This window comes from Aspergillus pseudonomiae (genome assembly GCF_009193645.1).
Source record: "Aspergillus pseudonomiae strain CBS 119388 unplaced genomic scaffold BDV37scaffold_11, whole genome shotgun sequence".
NCBI classification, from domain to species: Eukaryota; Fungi; Ascomycota; class Eurotiomycetes; order Eurotiales; family Aspergillaceae; genus Aspergillus; species Aspergillus pseudonomiae.
Window position 1 is genome coordinate 7534 of NW_022476003.1, and position 21246 is coordinate 28779.

Genomic DNA, 21246 nt, shown 5'->3' on the forward strand with positions numbered 1-21246 from the left:
TTGAATGACCAATGAGAAGCTTCAGATATCATCTGCTACAAGAGAAGAGCCTAATTAGGGCTTTATACAAATATCTACTGGAGAAATTGGAGGTGCTGGTTATACTTTACTTTGTAACTCAGTTGAAATTCAACCTTTTATTTTATCGAGAGCAACTGAATACCACCTGGTCGCTGAATTTCCCCTTTGACGTATCAAAAGGCCATAACTCAATATGGGACTTGAACAGGGTGGAATACCAGAGGCACCGGGCATGGACACCTCGCATGACAGCCAATACGCCCCTGGCAACACTGCTTTTGAGCCCTTGAATGAAGAAGTGGACTCGAGGAGCCCAACATATCCCTCGGGATTGAAACTAGCCCTCGTATTTTGGGCTTTGTGCTTGACTGTATTCTTGGTGGCTTTGGTTCGTAATGCACATCGCTTCCCAGCAATGATTTACTTTACGAAGGACAGAAGATTGGTGGCTAACAATAGAGCTGAGTAGGATCAAACGATTATCGCTACTGCAATCCCAACTATTACCTCCCAGTTCCATAGCGTCGAAGACATCGGATGGTACGGTAGCGTATTTCTCCTCACGAACTGCAGTTTCCAGCTCTTTTTCGGCAAGCTCTATACTTTGTTGTCAGTCAAATGGACCTTTGTTGGCGCCGTATTAGTTTTCGAGGCTGGCTCAGCCATTTGTGGCGCGAGCCCTAACTCCGTCGCCCTCATCATAGGGCGAGCCATTGCTGGGATTGGGGGCGCGGGTATTTTCTCAGGCGCTTTGATCATCATCGCTAAATCAGTGCCCCTTTCGAAGAGACCAGCCTTTACTGGAATAGTCGGCGCCGTGTGGGGTATAGCAAGTGTAGTTGGCCCCTTGTTAGGGGGCGCCTTTACAAGTCAGTTTCCATCGCCGTTTACCCTTCATGAAATTGCTGCTAACATCAAGGCCACATTTTCAGCTCATGTGTCCTGGCGCTGGTGCTTCTACAGTATCTCTCACTTATTTCTGCTATTCTCAGTATGTCTTGAACTAATCTGACCCTAGTCAATCTTCCAATCGGTGCTATAACTATCCCTTTCATTATTCTTTTTCTTTCCTCACAAAAGCCACAAAACAGGCCTAAGCTCGAAGGCTGGGCGACCTTAAGCCAATTTGATCCCGTCGGGACGATCTTTTTCGTTGCGTGCATCATTTGCCTCTTGATGGCACTTCAGTGGGGAGGAACGCAATACCCCTGGAGTGATGGCCGCATGATTGCGCTACTGACGGTATTCGGAGCGCTGATTATTGCTTGGGTAGTAGCGCAATGGCGAGCCGGCGACAATGCTACAGTACCCCTTCGTCTTCTGCGGCAGCGCACAGTTGTCTGCTCGACGTTTTATATTTTTTTTGCAAGTGCGTCGTTTGTCTTGCTAATATACTATTTGCCAATTTGGTATGTCTGAGAAGTGTCCTCAAGGCACCCGAATATTGATCCTATTGATACTGACGGCGAGAACAGGTTTCAGGCAATCAAAGGGGATTCTGCCGACCAGTCCGGCATCCATAACCTCCCCACTGTTCTGAGCGTCGGTACGTATAGCCTGCTAGGGGTCCATCCAAAGTGAGATCAACTGAAGAACAATGCAAGCTGATACAAAGACAGTGATATTTGCAATAGCGAGCGGCCTGGGCGTCTCAGTGGTGGGGTATTACAGCCCATTTATGGTTGCGGGTTCAATTATAATGGCAGTCGGCGCTGGTCTATTTCTCCTATTCAAAATTGACACTCCAACGTCGATGTGGTATGTGACTGCGGATTGATCCCACAAGCTCTTCGGCTGATGTATCCAGGTTTGGTTTCCAAGTTCTCTTCGGTGCAGGTGCCGGTGTTGGAATGGAGCTGGCGAACATTGCTGTTCAGACAGTTCTTTCCGAGCAGGATGTCTCCATCGGGACATCTTTGGTGGTCTTTGCTCGCTCTCTTGGGGGCGCCATCTTCGTCTCCGTGGGTCAGAATATTTTCAGCAACCACATTATCACGGGAATGCGCGCCCACGTTCCTGAGCTGGACCCATCTATCGTCCTTCAGGCCGGAGCGACCGATCTTCGCCGTACAGTCATGCAAGCCGCTTCGGGCCACGGTGCGGTGGTTACTCGGGTATTAGAGATCTACAACGACGCCATCGTCCAGACCTTTGTAGTCGCGTTGGCCTTGGCCTGTGTCTCCATTCTTGGTGCCATGGGTGTCAAATGGCGATCCCTGAAAAGCACCCCCAAAGAGCGAAACTCGGAGGAAGGTACTGCACGCGTGTAACTCATTCTAGACATATTGCGTGCAAGTGTGTTGAATCAAATCTGCTGGAGGTAGCAGAAACGTTCCTGATGGCATTAATAATGTAAAGGGAATGCGAATGTATGTATAATATAATTAGAACTCTCTCTACTCGCAGAGCTTCATAAATAGCCGTGGCTGAAATAATAAAACCACAAATCTCAATCTCATGATGGAGGGGCATTCTGATGCAGCATGTCAACATTGAAGAATTCCCAGAACCAAGAGTCAGATGCCAGTTCCTGCCGATATGGCTCAAATCCTGTTCCCCCAATATGTACAGTATGGTAGTCAGAAGTTCCAGCAGGCTGGAAATGCTGTCCAAGTCCATCCGTTGGCTCAATGTGGGTGGCTGTCTGCGTTTGTATGCCAATGCTTAATGACCCATCGCTGGTCTGGAATGGGAGACCTTCCACCATCTCAGTTTTATCTGATCCGGGCAAGTTCTTAATTTGGTGAGTGTGCAACCACTGCTTTAGCTGAGGCATGACTAGGAATGCCCTGCTCAAAGCACTGCGAGCATCTTCCGCAATAAGGCTCTTCGAAACGAGCACGAGGCGTTCAAGGTACACTTCCACTCGTAATTCGTCGGCAGTAATGCATTCGCTGAGTGCCTGGCCTGATAATGTTATTGCTTTTTGTATCTTCAACAGAAGGATCATGGCATATATCACGCGACCGCCGTATATATGCGGTGGTAAGGCAATCATGTCGGACGTGGATAATCTGAGGAAAGAATCAAGCAGTCCTTGCGCCGCCCGTACTATAGTGCGAAGCATAGAAAGGCAAGATGGGTCAGGACCGTGCATGTCGATGAAATTGCACGTCTCCAAGGACTTCACACTAAAAGGTGCTTTGAACTCTTGAATGTTGTGGTTGACATGTAAGACCAACTCATGTAGGTACAGTAAACTAGCAAAGCTGCCAAATTCAACTAAAGCTGATTTATGCAACTGTCATTCTTTGCACCTGAGACCAACATGGGCACGGATCTATGGACAACACTCACATTTATCAATAGAGGATATTCGGTCAAGAGGCAGGCATTCGCTTTGAGATTTGTGTTTTTGAACTTTCATTAATATATCCGGGTCGGATAAGGATACCGAAGAGGCTGGATCACTCAGAAATAGCTCGCGACTTATGGCGTGGCAGGCTAGCTCCGTTGTTACAATTGTGCAGAGGAACTCATCTGTAGGGGATGCTTTGTTCCGTCGCAAATCGGCAACATATTCATCATAGTGCGAGCTCCAGGCGAGCGAATTGGGTCGTCTCAATATCAAGGAAAGACTAAGACACGGTCAGTTTTGACAATCGCTGAAAGAAGTAAATTATCCAATAAATGCACCTTGCGGATAAAAGAAGACAACCAAGCCAGGCACGCTGTGCTTCGGCCCGGTCCCACGTTTCCTTGGCTGTGCCAGCTGGTTTTGATACCTCAATATTATCCAGTCCAAGATCTATGGCCATAGTTGAGGAAATAGAAGCTAACTGGTTCAGATTCATCTGCTTATAATCATCGGGTGCTCTGTACCAAAAAGACGCGACCTGAAGCGCTTGAACAAGCTCGATAGACTTTTCACCACAAACAATCGCTCTGTCTGCGAGATAAAGCCTGGCCTTAACTGCCAAGTGTCTCTGCTGGGCGACGGTGCAGTATCCAGCGGAAGCAATGCTGATTATGGACAGGAAGAGTAACGGTTTGGTCTCTCGCACAAGAGCGGCCGTTGTGCCAGTTGGAAACAGAACAACAGGGCACTTCGGAGCGAAACTGTCTACGTACCGCTGAAAGATTTGCTCAGCTATCTTCGAAGTGACTATAGAGTTCATCATGCTTTCAAATTGCCCCCTCCAATGGCAAGATAATGGGTGGGGCGCTATTGCAAGTCATAAGCAGTTGTAGAATGTGATATAATCGAAAAACAAGCGAATTCGATCCTTGAGAACTCACACAATGTGGCTTGGGTGACTCTATCTTGAAAAGTCGCAGATGCGTCCATATCCAAGTCGTTGTCAGTTTCAAGTCTCCCTCCTGCTCCTTGATGATCAAAGAAGGCTGTTCTGCTATAATGCTGTTGCGCATGCAGTTCAGGACTGAACGAACGAGAAGCTGCCAGGGTCGTAGAATTTTCGACGGAAGCTATTTGCGACGGCGGATACAGTGTACACTCCTTGTTCTGCTGCAAACATCGGAGGCATCCTCCTGTCGTGAGCTTTTTGCAGCGCGTCTTGGAGCTTCTGCATTCAGTACAGGCTGTCCCCCGCCGCAAATTGGGGGTTTCTCTGATCTTCGCGTCAGTTGCGAACCAGATTATGGCCTCATCAGGCTGACAGGATCCTAACCTTCTGCTGCAACGAACCCTTGAGTTATTCATAGGAGAAAATAGCTCAGGGTAACTGGCTGGTTCTAATCTGCCCCTTGCCGGAACTGTACTGCATAGACTCTCATCGGATAACTCCTGGAGGGCAGCTCCTTGACGTGAATGTTGCTGCACATTGCCGTCTTGTCCCCTTGGGGACACAGCAGGAGCTATTGAGACCGGGGCAGGGCACCGTTTGCCAGCCTCTAACCTGAATTTGTGGAAAGCCATGTTGAGCCCAGCTACTGAATATTAATATGGGTTTGCATTGCCCTCAGCTGCCAAGACTGTAGAAGCTCTCTTACTCAGCAGACCCACCCATCTGCCACACTTACCGATAATTCCCACCCATACAGTAATAAATTTGAAGCTATTCAAGCTCCTATATACCACCACCATACTTAATTCTGATTTGAATTTGGAGAAACATATCTTAAATGGTCATGAGATATCTAAAATATAAAAAAAAACCCCAGTACCTCTGTGTTTTCGTATAAATTTCATATTTTATCAGCGAGCTCGACACATATATATATATCTAGAGCCGAGCAATCCTTTTATGTTCTATCTGAAGCACTCGATAATTTATTAGGTTCTGGGATCTATTCTAAATTTTCTATATATATTTATTATTCTATTTAGTAATTCTAAAATTAGCTTTAAAATAATAAAATATACTAAATTTAGCTAACCAGTGATAGGATAAAATGATAGAATCCTTAGAAAATCGGCACCGGTGGTCCGAGGTCTGGGAGGAGCAGTTGACCTGCGTTCTGGATGTTGGCTTGGTGAAAACTCGAGTAAAACCCGAGGTCCAGGGACCGATTACATAAGGCAGCTTGAAACTCCGAGGTTGTGACAGTTTACTAACCTCGGGAGTAGGTAGGTAACTTAACTCTAGTGGTTCTTGCTGAGATAACTCGACTGCCCGCCCATCCGCAAGCAGGGACCCCGGCACTGTCGCTAGGTATCCAGTTTTCCTAGCCCCCCGCCTTCGAAACTGTTACAACTAGTGAATTTTTCCATAATTCCGCGGTATACGGGGAGCGGTCTTGCGCGGAGGTCATGGCATCTACGAACCAAACTCCTCGAACCCGCCGCCACAGGTCTACCGTCGCCTGCCAGGCTTGTCGCCAACGCAAAGTACGATGCAGTTTGACCGTCACCGGTGTGCCTTGTGCCGGATGTACCCAGGATGCCATCGAGTGTATCGTGAACACAAAGCAAGGAAAAGGGTGACAGAGCGCCCGGTAGAGACTATACCAAAATAGTACTGACCTAGCAACATCTCTTAGTACTCAGCAGACCGACCGCTTAGGACCTCGCCGTCGCCGGCAGGGTCATGCTAGGGCAATTGACTCACACATCGCTACCTCCACGGCCTCCGCGAACCCTGCCCCGTGTCCGATTGATGAGCGTAGACCTCCAAGCCTTCCCCCCTGCGACACCCAAGCGGAAAATACCACGCGGACCGCCAACAGGAGCCCTTCGGACTTCGAAGTGCATAATATGGCAGACGAAGAGCGCAATGCACTTGAAATAGCATCAGCGGCGCTCGGCCAACCGGACAGTGTGGGGGAAATCCACTTCTATACGGGTACAGAAACCAACCGCCCACTCACTATAGAATAGAACACGGCAGGGACTCATGCTTTAGATAGGTGAACAGACTGGGCCCACGTCAGCCCTGAACATTTGCTCATCCAATGACTCATTGCCGAAGCATTTTCTCATACCATTGCACCGCACGCACCTGTCTGACGAGGACCACGACTTCCTACGTAGAAAGGGCGTGTTTACCCTCCCGGGCAAACGTGCTTGCGATAGTATGATCGAGGCATACCTTATCCATGTACATCCGATCCTCCCGGTGATTGAAGCCGATGTGCTGGTGGAGCATCACCGGGCTGGACAGCTTCAGGACTATAACCTGTTGCTCCTGTGGAGTGTCTTCTTTGTCGCTGTCAATGTACGCCACGGTGTAGATCATTTGTATATCTGTCCAGCTAACCGAGCCGTGTAGTTTATCCCAGCAACCATATACGAGGAAGAAGGTTTTACCTCTAGACGGACCATGAAGTTTATGATGTACTCTCGAGCGAAGGCAAGTGATTTCCCTGCCTCTTGCCCACGTGCAAAAGTCACTGGGCTAACTGTCGTAATTAGTGCTTGTACAACAATGGAAACGAAAGGAACAAAATTGTGCTATTGCAGTCGTCACTCTTGATGGGATTTTGGCACTCGGACATGGATGAACATGCACAACCGTGGTATTGGACAGGCATTGCGATAAACCTGGGTCAGATCCTTGGCCTGCATCGCGATCCGGGTGCCTCAAATAATACGCCATCCATTACCGACCGACAGCGATCTTTTTGGTGTCGGCTTTGGTGGAGCTGCTTTTTCCGGGATCGCTGGCTCGGTCTAACGTTGGGGAGGCCCCTGCGGGTCAATCTGGATGACTGTGATATCCGTATGCCATTAGCGGGTGACCTCCTCTTCGACACTCTGAAGTCAGATGGGTCCACCATCGCGTCGTACCTACCTGGCGACATGAACAGATTGGCTGAATACTGGGTTATGCTGATGGAAGTAAGCTGCCTGCTGGGCAACACCCTAGCCCTAAATCGTCGGCCTGCTCGCCTCAAAGCGTCGATAGACGAAGTGCAAGGACTTGAAAGGCGGCTACTACAGAGCAGACTGCCCGATCAGTACGAAGTCGGTCTAACGCGCGTAGCAAGGTTCTATTCGCACCACGTCCACTTGCATTACCAGTTAGTTCTACTGCCTTTTATGGTTTCCTGTGTTGACATATCCCTCAGAGCAATGGTTATTACCTTCTATCGCCGCTGGGAAACGGAAGTCCCGGATGGCCTGACTTCCCTGGCAAAGGATGACTGGCAGCATCGAATGCGTCTAAGGGCCAATGCTGCTGCCTCTAGAACTAATGAAATACTGGACATGCTCGTCCAAGAGAATCTGCTGGGGTTCGCAGGGCCTATGACGTGAGTATCTTCAATCCATGGGTCGTTTTTGCTCTTTGGAGTCCGGAGGCGCCTGTATTTTGCACTGCGTTGACTCATTGAAATAATCTAGGCCTCCTCTTCTGGTTCCAACGATGCAAGTGCACTTGCTTCAATGCAAATCTGGCGATTCTATCGCAAAACGCATCCGGCTAAGTAAGCTTGAAATGTGCATGCTGGTCTTGGAAGAATTCCAGAAAACATACGCTGCTGCTTCAGTATATCGTGGGATTTTCACAAAGGCGATTCAACAGATTGTTCCAGGTTACTCAGCTCCCACTATGAGGGTGAGCCCTGCAGCAACTGCGATACCCGCTCCTGCCAATGAAAGTTATGCCCCAGGTGCTATCTTGGAAACGGAAAGCCTTGACGCTAATAATGGTAGAAATGACCAGTTGGATGAATTGGGGCTTGCAGGTGCATACGAACCTGATTTAATGAACGTTTTAATGGATGAAGGCTCGCTTTTTGACTTCTGGCAGACGTGGAACCAAATCTGAAGCGATGTATTTTCTCTATTTTAGCTCTGCATGTAGGTGCCTGGTGTTCTACTATGATCGGTGTAAATCCACAAAAGGCATATCTAGGCTTTTCTACACCGACAAATGAACTTCATACGCAACTAGAGAAAACATGCTGAACTGACGTGGTTTATTACTAGAGTTGATCAGGGTTCCCCTTGCCCCTTAGCCCCCGACCCCAGTGGTTTCCGGGGGCAAGTCCTCGATCTAGTACCTGAACCCGACCCAATATCAGCTCCACGTACTATATTCCCTTTTACCGGGAACCCCAGCACCTTCCAAGTGGTGGTTATTCAATAAATAGTGAAAGTTTAACAGCAATTGGCAATGTTTTTCCTTGTCGTATCTATTTAGGGTACATATAACAACATAAATCCCGAGCTGGGAAAAATAACATAACGTTTTCTTTACGCTGGAGCCGCGCTTGGCTTCGGCCAGTGTGTTCTCTTCTTGGCCCGGATATACAAATTCATCGGGCGGATTAGCTGATACTGAGGGTCATACTCAATGCTATTCTCCCCTTCACGGACAAACTCATACCTGTAAACCAGGGATGGGAGCACGACCTTGACCTCTCCAAGAGCGAAGTTGAAGCCAATACAGGAGCGTGGACCCGTCCCAAAGGGTATATAGGAACATTTGGGTTTGTCCTTTGGATTGAAATGATCCCATCGGTCTGGGTCGAAGCGATGGGGATTATCCCATATATCAGGGTTAGAATGGATCGCGTACAGAGCAATAATCAGCGCCGCCCCCTTTGGAAGTTGGTATCCACCTGGGACGACACAGTCAACCTTTGCTACCCTTCCAGGCTGGAACGAGGGGTTATGTAGTCTAACAGAGGGTGTATTGTTAACATGGCTAAAAATTTATGAAAATATTACCGCTACGACTTGAGGAACACATACCTCTGCGTCTCCTTGATGAACTTATTTAAATACGGAAGACTGTCAGCGAAATCAGGGTCCCACGTCGTATTGTGGGTAACTCCATGATCCACAAGTTCTTGCAGGAGACGGTCTTGCGTTCCTTCATAAGTGCAGAGCGAATAGATCAACCAAGACAACAGACAAGCCGTTGTCACGAATCCCGCTCCCACAACTGTGTGCATAGAACTAGTGTCAGCGTGTCCTCAATTCATAACCGCCAAGAATATATTGACTGTTATCTCTCACCTGGGAGCATGTTGGGCGCAACGAGCTCCCTAGGCAATTTCTGTCCAGCGTCATCAACTGCCCGGTTGAGATAATCAAAAATGCATGCGGCCCGCAGAGCAGCTTCGTTGATAGGTAGATCCTCATCGCCAGATTTCGGGCAAGTATCGAAAGCATCGTTGAGAAGCTGGACAACATGCTTCTGAGTTCGATCTAATTCCTTAGGGTCACCGAATGGCACCTTGGCGTACCTGGGATCTGTTAACATGTGTGCAGGCTTTATTCAAAGCAACAAACTCACCAGTCTCCTTTAGATGCAACCTTTTTGTTCAATTGGAGAGTCTTTTGTATAGAAGTTACCAGGTCATGTACTGGTGCGTCAATAGAATCAAAGTGGTGTAGATTCTGCACGCGATTAGCTTTTGCAGGACCTATGCAACTTCCAGGACCCGGGCGCTCACCATTCCCAAGGCACATTGACCGATCGCTCCGCTAGGACATACGTTAATAAAAAGCATTCGAAAGGATTAAGAGAAATACCTAGCCAGTTTCATCATATACTGGTAAGTGTTGAAAGCTTCACCCTGCTCATCGAGTTCGTCAAACACGGGAAATGACGATTCCACCACGGATTGTAGGATAGGGTGGTAGTGCCTGATCGCTTTAGGGTTGAGAGCCGGAGCTATGAACCGATGGGCGATTCGCCAATTTTCATTAGTATCGCATATGAACAGTGAGTTCTGATTGCTGATAGGGTGGAGCGGATGATTGGGGTTCGAAGTGGCCTTGGTGAAGAAGGGGCTTTCTGCGAACGCTACCTCGGCGACTCGTGGGTCGCGGGTCAGGTAGTTATCGCGGCCATACGTGGTATATTTTATGACGCCGCCAAATCTGTGGAACATTCGCTCGTGGTTACCAACGTGGTCAGGGAAGACCTCATAGTAAGCACCAGCAAAGGGTAGCCCCTTCGGTCCAGACTGTGTTGCACATTTGTATTAACATCCCGGAACGCTCTCCGCGGAAGACGCAGCTTACAGGTTCTCGGACTGAGTGTCCATCCACCAGGATTCCCACTGCCTCGGGACAATCCAGAACATCCTCAATATCAAGGAGCTGACGGCCAGCTTGATCTTGAAAATCGATACTGTTCGGTACAACAATGTTGAACCGACTCGCAACTTTGACTTTCAAGGTGTCTAAGTCGTCCACCCGATCAATATCAATCTTTAGGGAGGCTTGATTGGGATCTTTCCCCATGAGAAACAAGTCGACAATCATGGCGAATGAATTATATTGTAAGTACAACGGATTCCAACCGTAATTCTTTTGCGAGTATAACGAAGTAGAGAAGATGAAGTATCAATTTGGAACACCACGGGCAGCTGTGGTCTCCTTAAATACGGGAGATAGAGTGGCTGCAGATCTGTCTCAGGCCAAAGAACCATCTTGAACTTGTTCTAGTGACGTAGTGTATTACGTGTAACACGCCTTAATCGTTGCACACTGTTGGATGCCACGGCAGGCTCGGGACATGCCCAAGAAACTATTTTGTCGCATTTCTGTTAAGTTACTCTGGTTGAATTTTGTGTTCGGGCCCACACCTACCCTGAGAATCCGAAATGGGGTTCGCTGGATCACTCAGTCCATAGACCAGAATGTCGAAACTTAGATTCAGTACGTCCAGCCAGCTTCTATAGGATGTTCCGGAATTGCAAGTTTAATTATTTGAGACTGGAGGCCCACACGGATCGGTAAGCCAGGTAGGCAATGTGTCCACGCCAGCCAGTGATACAGACTTTCCTTGCTATTTAGATTATCCAACCCTAAAACAGCTACACTGTGCACCAGCAATCTGGATGATAACTACAAGAGGTTTAATATTATGCCAGAACCCGAAAGATGTTCAGGTAGACCACTCAGCCCAAAGCGACCACACCAATGACCACCTCGAACCCAAGCCGCCTGACCATCGCCTATGTACTATATTACATCACATCTATGACAGGTAGTACTCGTGAATATATGCCCGCGGATAGCATAGTACATTCCGGCCTGACTCTCATGTTAACGCCAGCGGCTGCATCTTTGCTTGGTTGTGTAGTATGTACACCACGTATTTTGTCGACATAATGCAGAACCCATAGAACGCAAGTGAGGGTACTTTAAATAAAAAAAGAGGTTGTTAAAAGCAGTTTAAAAGACGAAAATCTCGTCGGTGACATGTGCAACAGCGCTAGGACGACGGAATCCCAGGCCGACCAGCGTATTCACCATAGCCTTTTGCATCCCCGGGGGGCCGCAGAGAAGAATCTTGGAGTCCTCTCCATTCGGACTCGGTAATCGCTTTTTGATCAAATTCTCGTCAATCCTCCCTGTGCCGTATTGCCAGGCAGGAGGAGGGGTATCTACAATATACCACACCTTGAATTTGTGGGGGAACTTCTGGGCATATTCATCCAGTTCTTTGCGAAGAAGGATATCATCTTCCGTTTTATTAGCGAACAATAAGCTGATCTTCGTATTATCCTTCTCGGTCGTACAAACGGCTTTGATTATACTGCATTCACATTTAGCACAGGTTCTTTTGAATGTGGATGAAGAACTTTTCACCTGAACATAGGCGTGATTCCTGTCCCATTTCACATTAGTCGTCGAGTTCTGCGCCGATTGCATATGGGTATGGTACGTACCTGATCCACCCGCAATCATTCCAATTTCCCGTGTCAGATATCGAGTATATTTCATCTTCCCACCAGGTCCCCGAAAATCAGCTTTATCACCAATTGCAAGGTTCGCAAGGTATTGAGACATAAACCCATTCGGGTAAGTTTTCACCACCAACTCCATGCGCCCTCTTTCGCGATTAGTGGATACCGGTGTATAGCTCCGGCTAACCATCTCTCCCTTGGCATTCTCATGTCTTATGTAGACATGCTGGCCTGTTGGTAGCCCTAGAAGAGACCCCGGCTCAGGTAGACCAAAGACAAACCGATAGGTGTCCGGAGAAATTTGGTGCTTTTCAATAAGAGGGAAACTCCGAAATTGCCGCGGGTTCATGACACCAGAATTGATGGATCGCCTCTTGGCAACACTGATGCCGGGTTTGATGCGAGTAGGGAACGAATCCTTCGCTTTACTCCTGAGAAGGGTGTTAAACCACACCCCTGTCGCCATTACCATTGATATACTGGCAAGAGAGGAAATTCCAAACCCCACCCAGAATCCTCCCGAGCTTTGAAGAGTTGAAACTCCTCTAATAACTCGTCCACCAACCCAAATAAGGCTCGTAATGAGCAGAAGACCCGTGGAAATCGTAGGCAACATGACGCGGATGTGCTTCTTATTTATATTCTGGCTCTCGGTCTCCCGGTCATCTTGAGGAATAACTTCAGCCACAGTTTTTACAAGGGTCTCGGTACGTTCCTGTAGTATTTTTTGTCAGTGTTGCTAATCCCAAAATCGTAAACGAGACATGAAGCAGAAATATTTGACTCTCACATCGTCCGGCACCCTGCCGATTAAATACTTCTCCAGCACCTCTCGTGCATCAGTGCTGTGACCAATGTCTTCAAACGCCTCGGTGCAGTCTTGGCCGGCCGATTCTAATAAAATTGACACACCCCCGGGGTCTTTTTACTTTATTAGCCTGGCGATCAACTCACGAAACGTAAAAGATACAGAAAAACCTACGGTCTTCAATGTATGGTGTGACGTTGTAGACCTACCCACCCCTTTGTCAGTCTGTTTACTTGTCCATGTGAAGGCAGCGTACCTGATTGTGAAGGATCACCCATAGGTCCTTTTTGGTGGTGTGGTTGGCCGCTTCCCTTTTGGAAATGATCTCCAGGCTACCGGTATCTTTGATTTCAGACATCACGGTTGGTGTTGGGATAAACAGTGGAGAAGATGGTATGAGAGTACAGAAGTGGAAATTTCAATAAAACCCGTTATCTATCGACTGTTGTTCGTCGGGTACGGATTCATTGGCGGGAGGGGCAGCCTTTGTACTATATTTTCAAGTCCCTGCACTATTAAAACAGGAAGACCAGGGTAGACGGGGGCAACCTCAGCCACCCAGTTATTTTCTGTCTAACAGCTTACCCATGATCAATGACAACAATACCTAACTCAATTTGCATCACCTCCGGGCTTCCGTGAGAAGGTTCAACCATAACATACGAACGGATTGGCTAAGGCAAGTTTATGCAACTGACTGAACACGTCACGGAGCAGTCTTGATATCATGATTTGACGTCCCAGTAATGTCAACATGATTTGCCACGACTAGTCGTAACATACAAACATACCAATTTAAACTTTAGCCAACAGAGATTATATGAGCGAATTGTTTGGGGGACCTTCCGCGACATCCTAGCCGCCCAAAATGGTTACGCGTATGATTGTATGGGGTTAGAGCTTCCCAAGGGTTAAGGTTACGTGGGACTTCGTCTCGTAGATCATCCTGATACGTGGTCTAGAAGTCCATGCTGCCTGGACTTCCTCGGCTCTCTTTGAGGCCAATATCATACATAAATTCTACCTGTTATCTCAACCTAGGTTTCCGTTTCAAGAGTTCCAAGTGATTCCCACTGCCAAGTCAGAACCAGATATCATACCCAAAGCATATTCCAACTGCAGATCATAATGTCCCTGTGGAAGGCACCAGAGGTCAATGAACGTACAGTTGCCGTCCTAGGAGCTGGCGTTCTTGGTAAGAAAGAAAACCACCCTTGCAATTAAATCTAGCCAGGGTACTTATGTCAGTATAGGACGTCGCATTGCATGTTCCTGGGTGGCTGGTGGATACAACACCATAATCAGGGATCCCAGCGCTGAACAGAGAAAGGCTGCCCTACATTTCCTCGACAACAATGTCGCAGAATTCGCAAGGATTCTTGGGGTGTCTTCTGTAAGACCGGGCACATACAGTGCAGTCGAAGACCTCAGCTCCGCTGTTGCCAATGCATGGTTTGTAGTTGAGGCAGTGCCAGAAAAGCTTGACCTGAAAATTTCGATATTTAAGGACCTTGCAGAGCAAGCGCCCAGGGACTGCATATTGGGTTCCAACTCATCCTCATACAAATCAAGCATGATGCTGGACCAGATGGATGATGAAAGCAAGGGACGGGTTTTAAACGTCCACTACACCATGCCTGCAGCAACAAGGACGGTGGAATTGATGACGAGCACTTATACACACGAAGCAATTTTCCCATTTCTTGTTGAGCAGCACAAACGGATCGGATTATTACCAGCAGTGGCACGCAAAGAATCGACTGGGTGTGTGTGTAGCCAGCCCGGCTATCCTTTGTATCTCATTCTGAGTTCATTTTGGACTGACCATACAAAGGTTTATTTTCAACCGTCTCTGGGCCGCGATCAAGCGTGAGGCATTGAAGATTATTGCCCAGGGGGTCAGTGACCCAGAGGAAATCGACACTTTGTGGGTGAGTCTACCAGTAGCCCCCGTTGAAGCGAATGACACAGTAACTTGAGTAAAACTAGGCCGAGATGTTTGGAAAGGAAAAGCCAGGCCCATGCGCACTGATGGATTCAGTTGGCCTTGACACTGTCGCATTTATCGAGGACAACTATATCCAAGAGCGTCACCTCGATGGTGCTGATACCGTTGACTTCCTTCGAAAGAATTACATCCAGCAGGGGAAGTTAGGTGCCAAGTCTGGCAAAGGTGGCCTCTATCCCCCTGGATACACCACCAAGATCCAACGCCAGGGCGAAACCAAACCGGATAATCTGGCTGCCCCCACTCTCTACCTATTAGATATAGGGTTTGGTGAGGGGATCACTGCGGATTTTCTCCACGCTGGCAGACTTATTGTCGCCTCAGCCGATGGCTCCTATTCGCGGACGCTCTTGCACCATCTCGAAATGCCAGATGGAGTTGATATTAGCCTCTCCTGTGGCCGCATATTCTGGTCACAGATGGGGGAGCCATCAAAGAACAACGGGTCCATTCAATCCGCAAACATTGATGGATCAGATATCAAGGAGATCATTTCAAGGGATCAGGTTCATACCCCCAAGCAACTTGCAATCGACCACCAGAATGCAAAGATTTATTTTTGTGATCGGGAGGGAATGCGAGTGCATCGAGCCAATTTCGACGGCAGTGAGCACGAGGTGGTCGTCGAAACAGGTGATTTTAATAATCAAGAACAAAAGGAGGACGAAACAAGATGGGTAGATCCAGCATCATCCAACTATTGTACAAGAACTGCTTTGGCTAATGAATACCGTCATTCTTAGTGCGTTGGAGTCTGCGTGGATGCCAACCGGGGCAAGTTCTACTGGACTCAAAAAGGGCCTAGCAAGTCTGGCAAAGGTCGCATCTTTCGTGCCAATATTGATATGCCCCCCGGTGAAACCGTGTCGAATCGTTCCGACATCGAACTGCTCTTTGAGCATCTACCCGAGCCTATCGATCTGGAGATAGACTCTAACGAAGACATGCTCTACTGGACCGATAGAGGGGAATATCCTCAGGGGAACTCGCTCAACCGGGCCTTTGTCGGTTCCCCGGGCCCAAAGCAGGCGACGATTCTTAGCCGTCATCTTCACGAGGTTCGTATTCCTTTCCATAATGTTCTCAAGGCAAGGAAGTTGGCTGAGGTTCCCTAAACATGTAGGCAATTGGTCTTCGAATTGATCACGTCAACAAGCATATATACTATACCGACCTTGGAGGATCAGTGTATCGGTCCGATCTAACTGGAGCTAACAAGAGAACGCTGTGTAATGTTGGTGCTACCTTTACAGGCATTGCACTGGCCCATGTGGGATAAACTTTACATGCTGGATCTATGACCTGCATGGCTGGACCCAAGCCGAATGACTTGCTAATTGAATAGGGATTTAATAATCTCGGCAGTGTGGCATGTTGGTGTTCCAAATTGCACATCTCCTTTCGATATAAGTTTTTAAGTGCTATGAAGTTATTAGTTATATTGAATCGCGTTCCCTTGGATCCTTATTGCAGGAAAGTTATTAGTAATGCGAACGATCATGTCCAGCGGAAGGATGCCTCTTTAGGGTCAATCTTCTCCACTTTTCAACTACGTGTGGCCTCGGTACGACTGAGAATATCGCCCCGCTCCAATAGGCCTTCCTCTCCCGTAGCAAATGGAACAAATGGAGTCTGGAGATAAGCAAACATTTCCGATCCTGGGATGCGGGGGATTCGAGAAAATTTAGACGAGAATCAGTATATCAAAATATGATTCGCTAGTCAGGATATGACGCCATTAGGAACACCTCAGCTAGATTATTATGAACTCTAGCTGCAATGGTAGATAAGAACTAAAGCGTCATTTCATCCCTTCTAGATCTAAAATCTTAGTAAAGTTAGCACTCGGCCGAAGATTTCCCTATTTGGCGGATAAATTGACGATGATTTCATCAACCCATTGAAAGTGGGCCGCGGGCTCAGTGGTCGGCGGATTATCGGATAGACATCCATTGATGGGCCGACAAGAGTCTAACAGATCTGGCTTCAGGACTTTGTAACGTCATACCAGATATTCCTGAACCTCACATGGTTAGGTAGCGCTATTTGGATACGAACTACAGAGTAACTCAATTTTATACCATGGCTGACCCACTACTTAAGGTTCAGGCGGAACTCTGAACCTCAAATCCACTGGCCATTGCTCTCTGACCCACCATTCAAGGCTTGCGCGGAACTCAAAATATCGATCATGATCCAGTTCCTAGCATGGCCCACTATGGCCCACTATTCAGGGCTCAGACGGAAGCTAGAATGTCGGTCGAATCTTGGGTCTCTGTCCAAAAGCGGGTCACAATCAAAACCACTGGCTTCGACACAACATCCAGAGGCTTAGACGAAACGCAAAATATCGATCGTAGGTAGATCCGCAAGCCATTACATATGGTCCAATAGAGCCTCAGTACATCGTATGTATTCTGGGTTATTGTATTGTAACGCTACAGACTTTCATCGAAACATGGCTACAACGCCTCGCGGAATGTACCCGATTAAAACAGGGCTTGGGATTAAGGTTGACCTATAGCACACGTTTTATCATCATACATTACGTTAATGACGAGTCCTTCCGCCTGTATCATGTATCCCTAGCGCCCCATGTCTGGCGAAAGAACCTGCAGGCGCACTTGGCATAGGTCTGCAGAGAGGGGGCGTATTAGTTCGGAGAAATGCCCTAGAAGGCAGCCTGATGCGATGGATTGGGGAAATAAAGACTGAAGATACTATAAATTCCCTTGATCGGTATTATTTAATGTTGGGCTTTCACGTTTTAGGGCATTGTGATTTATTTGGACAGAACCTTACGGGCCGGCTTTCCGGACATATTATATCAACTTTCCCATTTCATCACAATGTATTCCGTAGGGCAATATTGGGGTTATACTGACGCACGGTGAAATAGGAATACAAAAAATGACTGCGCTTGAAAGCTCTGGCGCGTAACTTCCGCAATATCCGGAGATTGTACGTTTGGTCGGTCCACCGAGTGGCACACGCGGATTGGATGGTCCGGTGATTAATCAATATCCCAGGTGAAAGTCATAGAGGTAATACAGCCAAGTAGTGTTCTCTCGACCAAACTCTGGGATGATGGATCTGGTCAAACTCACTATAGGGCAACAATCATTTAAAGACATCGTATGAAGGAGTGGAACTAATTATCAAAAACTGACACACTATTCGGAAACTCACTCAGTGAACTGTATCATAAGCTCCAAGAGATGTCAGCGACGGAAGAACCCAGACGGCAAAATGCTGTCTTAGCTGAAGATTGGCAAGGCGAGCATCTTGGCTCTAGAGCCTCGGTTTATAATGACATTTCGAGTGTTCGTGAGCAAGGACTCAGTACTGGAGTCCGCGTTAAGGGTTCGTTGTATCCCAAATCTTCACCTGTTTCACGAACTGACGAGGAAGCTAGAAGACGGGAGATTGGATATTAAGTTTCGAGATAACAAACCCTGGCTTGCTTCTCTGATGAGACATGTTGAACAACCTCTGGAACCAGCCACAGGAGAGCAGGGGCCCTCGAATGTTGTTCCCATGGAGCATGGCAGATTTCCTTTGAACCTGAACATTGTGATCCAGGTCGTTGGATCGCGCGGTGACGTCCAGCCATTTGTCGCTCTGGGCAAAGAACTTCAGAAACACGGGCATCGAGTTCGCCTTGCCACACATTTGTCATTCCAACAGGATGTGACCGATAAAGGACTCGAATTTTTTAACATTGGCGGCAATCCGGAAGAGCTAATGGCATTTATGGTTCAGAACCCTGGTTTGTTACCAGGAATGAGCACAATCCGCAGCGGTGCAATACAGAAACGGCGACGGGAGATGAAGGCCATCTTTTCGGGATGCTGGCGCTCTTGCTATGAAACGGGAAATGGAACAGATCTTCACCATATTCCTGAACGGGGGCAGGGCGGCGGTGCTATCGACTTTTGCACACGGCCATTCGTCGCCGATGTTATTATTGCAAATCCACCAGGGTTTGTTCACTTCAGCTGTGCTGAAAAGCTGGGCGTTCCGTTGAATATGATGTTTACGTGAGTCGTATATTTATTTAGTATCTAGACACGATCTGAATATTTTAGGATGCCTTGGTCCCCGACCCAATCCTTTCCACACCCGCTGGCAAACGTGCGCTCACAAAATACTAAGCCATCTGTGGCGAACTTTGCTTCGTATGGGATAGTGGAGGTAATGATGTGGGAAGGCCTTGGGGACCTTATTAACCAGTTTCGCAAGAAAGAATTGGGTTTGGATCCATTGGATGCCATCCGAGCACCCAGTATGATCCATCGACTGCATATCCCATATACATACCTATGGTAAGCAAGTCCTTCAATTTTTTGCGGCGTTGATCTAATGCAAAAAGGTCGCCTTCTCTCCTTCCGAAACCTCGGGACTGGTCCGACAATATCGATGTGTGTGGGTTTCAATTTCTATCGGCCCAGTCGAACTATCAGCCGCCGGAGGAGCTTGATGCTTTTCTAAAGGCAGGAAATCCCCCAATCTACATTGGATTTGGATCCATTGTAGTTGATAACCCCAGCAAATTGACACAAACGATATTTGAGGCTGTTCGCCAGACGGGTCATCGCGCAATTGTTTCCAAAGGATGGAGCAATCTCGGCGCTGGAGAAATTGACATTCCCGAAACTATCTTCTTGTTAGGAAAGTGTCCCCATGATTGGCTCTTCCGGCGAGTCTCATGCGTTGTGCACCACGGCGGTGCTGGAACCACGGCTGCTGGTCTCCTTCTTGGTTGCCCAACGGTCATCGTGCCCTTTTTCGGCGACCAACCATTTTGGGGTTCCATTGTTGCTCGAGCCGGCGCTGGCCCCCAGCCCATTCCATTTAAGGAATTGACGCCTGAAAGGCTAGCCGCGGGGATTCAAGACGCCTTGGGAGAAAGGGCTAAGAATTGTGCTGGGCAAATCGGGAAGGATATGCGCGCAGAGGATGGTGTACAGAAAGCAGTGCAGAGTTTTCACCAGCATATGAATGTTGAGGCTCTAAGATGCTCCATATGCCCCGATCGGCCGGCGGTGTGGTGGCTCCGACATTCTCACATCAAGCTGAGCGCCTTCGCAATATCGGTATTAGTGCACACGGGCCACGTCAAACCGCGAGATGTAATGTTGTATGTATTTCGGAGCCTTTCCCGCTTGCTGTCTTTTTGTCCACCTAATCTGACCGCTTTAGATATCGAGTCAGAGAATATGACACTAACCGCGACCCGAGAGGTCCTCTTTCAGCCACCGCGGAGGTTCTTTACGGTATTATCACCGATCTTCTGATTGGCATTGCTCGCGTACCGGGCCTGATAGTCGGTGTCTTTCCGGGGTCTCATTCCAAGATAGTTCAACGTGATTACAGAGGAAGGGAATGGGCGATGTCACATTTTGTAGAGTGCCTGTCAAACCAAGAGGGCAGGAGAGACTCTCAGGCAGGGACAGGTGTGGCAGCAGCAGCAGCAGACCTTAGTAGTCATGATGAATCTGTCGGAGGCCTCGGCACAGACCGAAGGGCAAGTACCATGCCTGCCGAAACGGCGGGAGATTTGAACCGATCCCATTTTGTCGAGAATATAGAGGACATACAAGGACAACCTGTAATGGTGGAGGGAGAAAAAAGGCACCATGGTAACAAATACGGTCGTGCTAGGCAAGCCTTGTCGGACACGCGGTACCAGGCTGCCAAATCGGCAAAATATGCACTGCACTATGTGCTAGTCCTGCCAACTGATTTTGCCCTCAGTTTGTCAAAAGGGTTTCACAATGCACCCAAATTGTACCATGACGACACAATTGAACCAGTGCCCAAAGTTATCGGGATCAATAGTGGACTCCGAGCGGCTGGCAAGGTAAGCAAATATTTACCATATCTCCGCAAGGAATAATGTCCTTATTTATCACAGGAATTATACCAAGGTATGTATAATGGCATGTCTGGACTTGTCACGCAGCCCTCCCGGGGCCTTCGGCAATCAGGAGGCAAAGGCCTAGTGAAGGGAATCGGAAAAGGGGTAGGTGGGGCTTTTTTGAACCCAGCTGCAGGTAAGGTCTGCTCTCAGAGTATGAAACACACTCTGAATCGAATATATCTAGGTCTATGTGGGCTAGCAGGATTCCCTCTAGATGGGCTCCACAAGTATGTTCGCAGATCTCTCTCGAAAAGTAAATCTAAAGAGATTATTCGATCGCGTATTACGCAGGGCATTGAAGAGATGTGTGCCGCCTCGACGGAGGAGCAGAATATGGTGATTCAAAGGTGGCATGAGCTGCAAAGGAATCCAACCTAATGTAGGAACAACATTCAGACCACTTGCTCTATTTTATTATTTATTTCAAAGCCC

General features: G+C 47.9%; 7 protein-coding genes across 7 annotated transcripts; 4 read left to right on the top strand and 3 right to left on the bottom strand.

The window, feature by feature from the left end:
- Positions 1 to 253: 253 nt before the first annotated feature.
- On the top strand, positions 254 to 2291 carry BDV37DRAFT_290662 (MDR family MFS transporter; the record flags this gene model as incomplete). Its single annotated transcript, XM_032088762.1, has 7 exons — positions 254 to 409; positions 491 to 890; positions 954 to 983; positions 1040 to 1430; positions 1497 to 1567; positions 1641 to 1779; positions 1829 to 2291. The coding sequence occupies 7 exons, from the start codon at positions 254 to 256 to the stop codon at positions 2289 to 2291; spliced, it is 1650 nt and encodes a 549-aa protein (XP_031944653.1).
- Positions 2292 to 2476: 185 nt separating this feature from the next.
- BDV37DRAFT_279868 (uncharacterized protein) lies at positions 2477 to 4139 on the bottom strand (the record flags this gene model as incomplete). Its single annotated transcript, XM_032086418.1, has 3 exons — positions 2477 to 3243; positions 3319 to 3599; positions 3658 to 4139. The coding sequence occupies 3 exons, from the start codon at positions 4137 to 4139 to the stop codon at positions 2477 to 2479; spliced, it is 1530 nt and encodes a 509-aa protein (XP_031944654.1).
- A 1595-nt stretch (positions 4140 to 5734) lies between these two features.
- On the top strand, positions 5735 to 8192 carry BDV37DRAFT_269153 (Zn(II)2Cys6 transcription factor; the record flags this gene model as incomplete). The annotated part of the gene is made up of 7 exons (XM_032084307.1): positions 5735 to 5904; positions 5965 to 6266; positions 6331 to 6638; positions 6693 to 6773; positions 6836 to 7443; positions 7492 to 7674; positions 7766 to 8192. The coding sequence occupies 7 exons, from the start codon at positions 5735 to 5737 to the stop codon at positions 8190 to 8192; spliced, it is 2079 nt and encodes a 692-aa protein (XP_031944655.1).
- A 428-nt stretch (positions 8193 to 8620) lies between these two features.
- On the bottom strand, positions 8621 to 10645 carry BDV37DRAFT_290664 (cytochrome P450; the record flags this gene model as incomplete). Its single annotated transcript, XM_032088763.1, has 7 exons — positions 8621 to 9047; positions 9122 to 9314; positions 9389 to 9618; positions 9669 to 9772; positions 9829 to 9859; positions 9908 to 10344; positions 10403 to 10645. 7 exons carry the CDS (start codon positions 10643 to 10645, stop codon positions 8621 to 8623), a joined length of 1665 nt encoding a protein of 554 aa, XP_031944656.1.
- Positions 10646 to 11560: 915 nt separating this feature from the next.
- Positions 11561 to 13241, bottom strand: BDV37DRAFT_279871 (uncharacterized protein; the record flags this gene model as incomplete). The annotated part of the gene is made up of 6 exons (XM_032086419.1): positions 11561 to 11924; positions 11978 to 11996; positions 12058 to 12790; positions 12866 to 12996; positions 13058 to 13088; positions 13140 to 13241. The coding sequence occupies 6 exons, from the start codon at positions 13239 to 13241 to the stop codon at positions 11561 to 11563; spliced, it is 1380 nt and encodes a 459-aa protein (XP_031944657.1).
- A 770-nt stretch (positions 13242 to 14011) lies between these two features.
- Positions 14012 to 16170, top strand: BDV37DRAFT_290665 (uncharacterized protein; the record flags this gene model as incomplete). Its single annotated transcript, XM_032088764.1, has 6 exons — positions 14012 to 14078; positions 14137 to 14647; positions 14718 to 14814; positions 14873 to 15568; positions 15635 to 15949; positions 16015 to 16170. 6 exons carry the CDS (start codon positions 14012 to 14014, stop codon positions 16168 to 16170), a joined length of 1842 nt encoding a protein of 613 aa, XP_031944658.1.
- A 1939-nt stretch (positions 16171 to 18109) lies between these two features.
- Positions 18110 to 21192, top strand: BDV37DRAFT_290666 (glycosyltransferase; the record flags this gene model as incomplete). Its single annotated transcript, XM_032088765.1, has 7 exons — positions 18110 to 18254; positions 18307 to 18931; positions 18980 to 19216; positions 19264 to 20031; positions 20094 to 20754; positions 20809 to 20947; positions 20999 to 21192. The coding sequence occupies 7 exons, from the start codon at positions 18110 to 18112 to the stop codon at positions 21190 to 21192; spliced, it is 2769 nt and encodes a 922-aa protein (XP_031944659.1).
- Between the last annotated feature and the right edge of the window lie 54 nt (positions 21193 to 21246).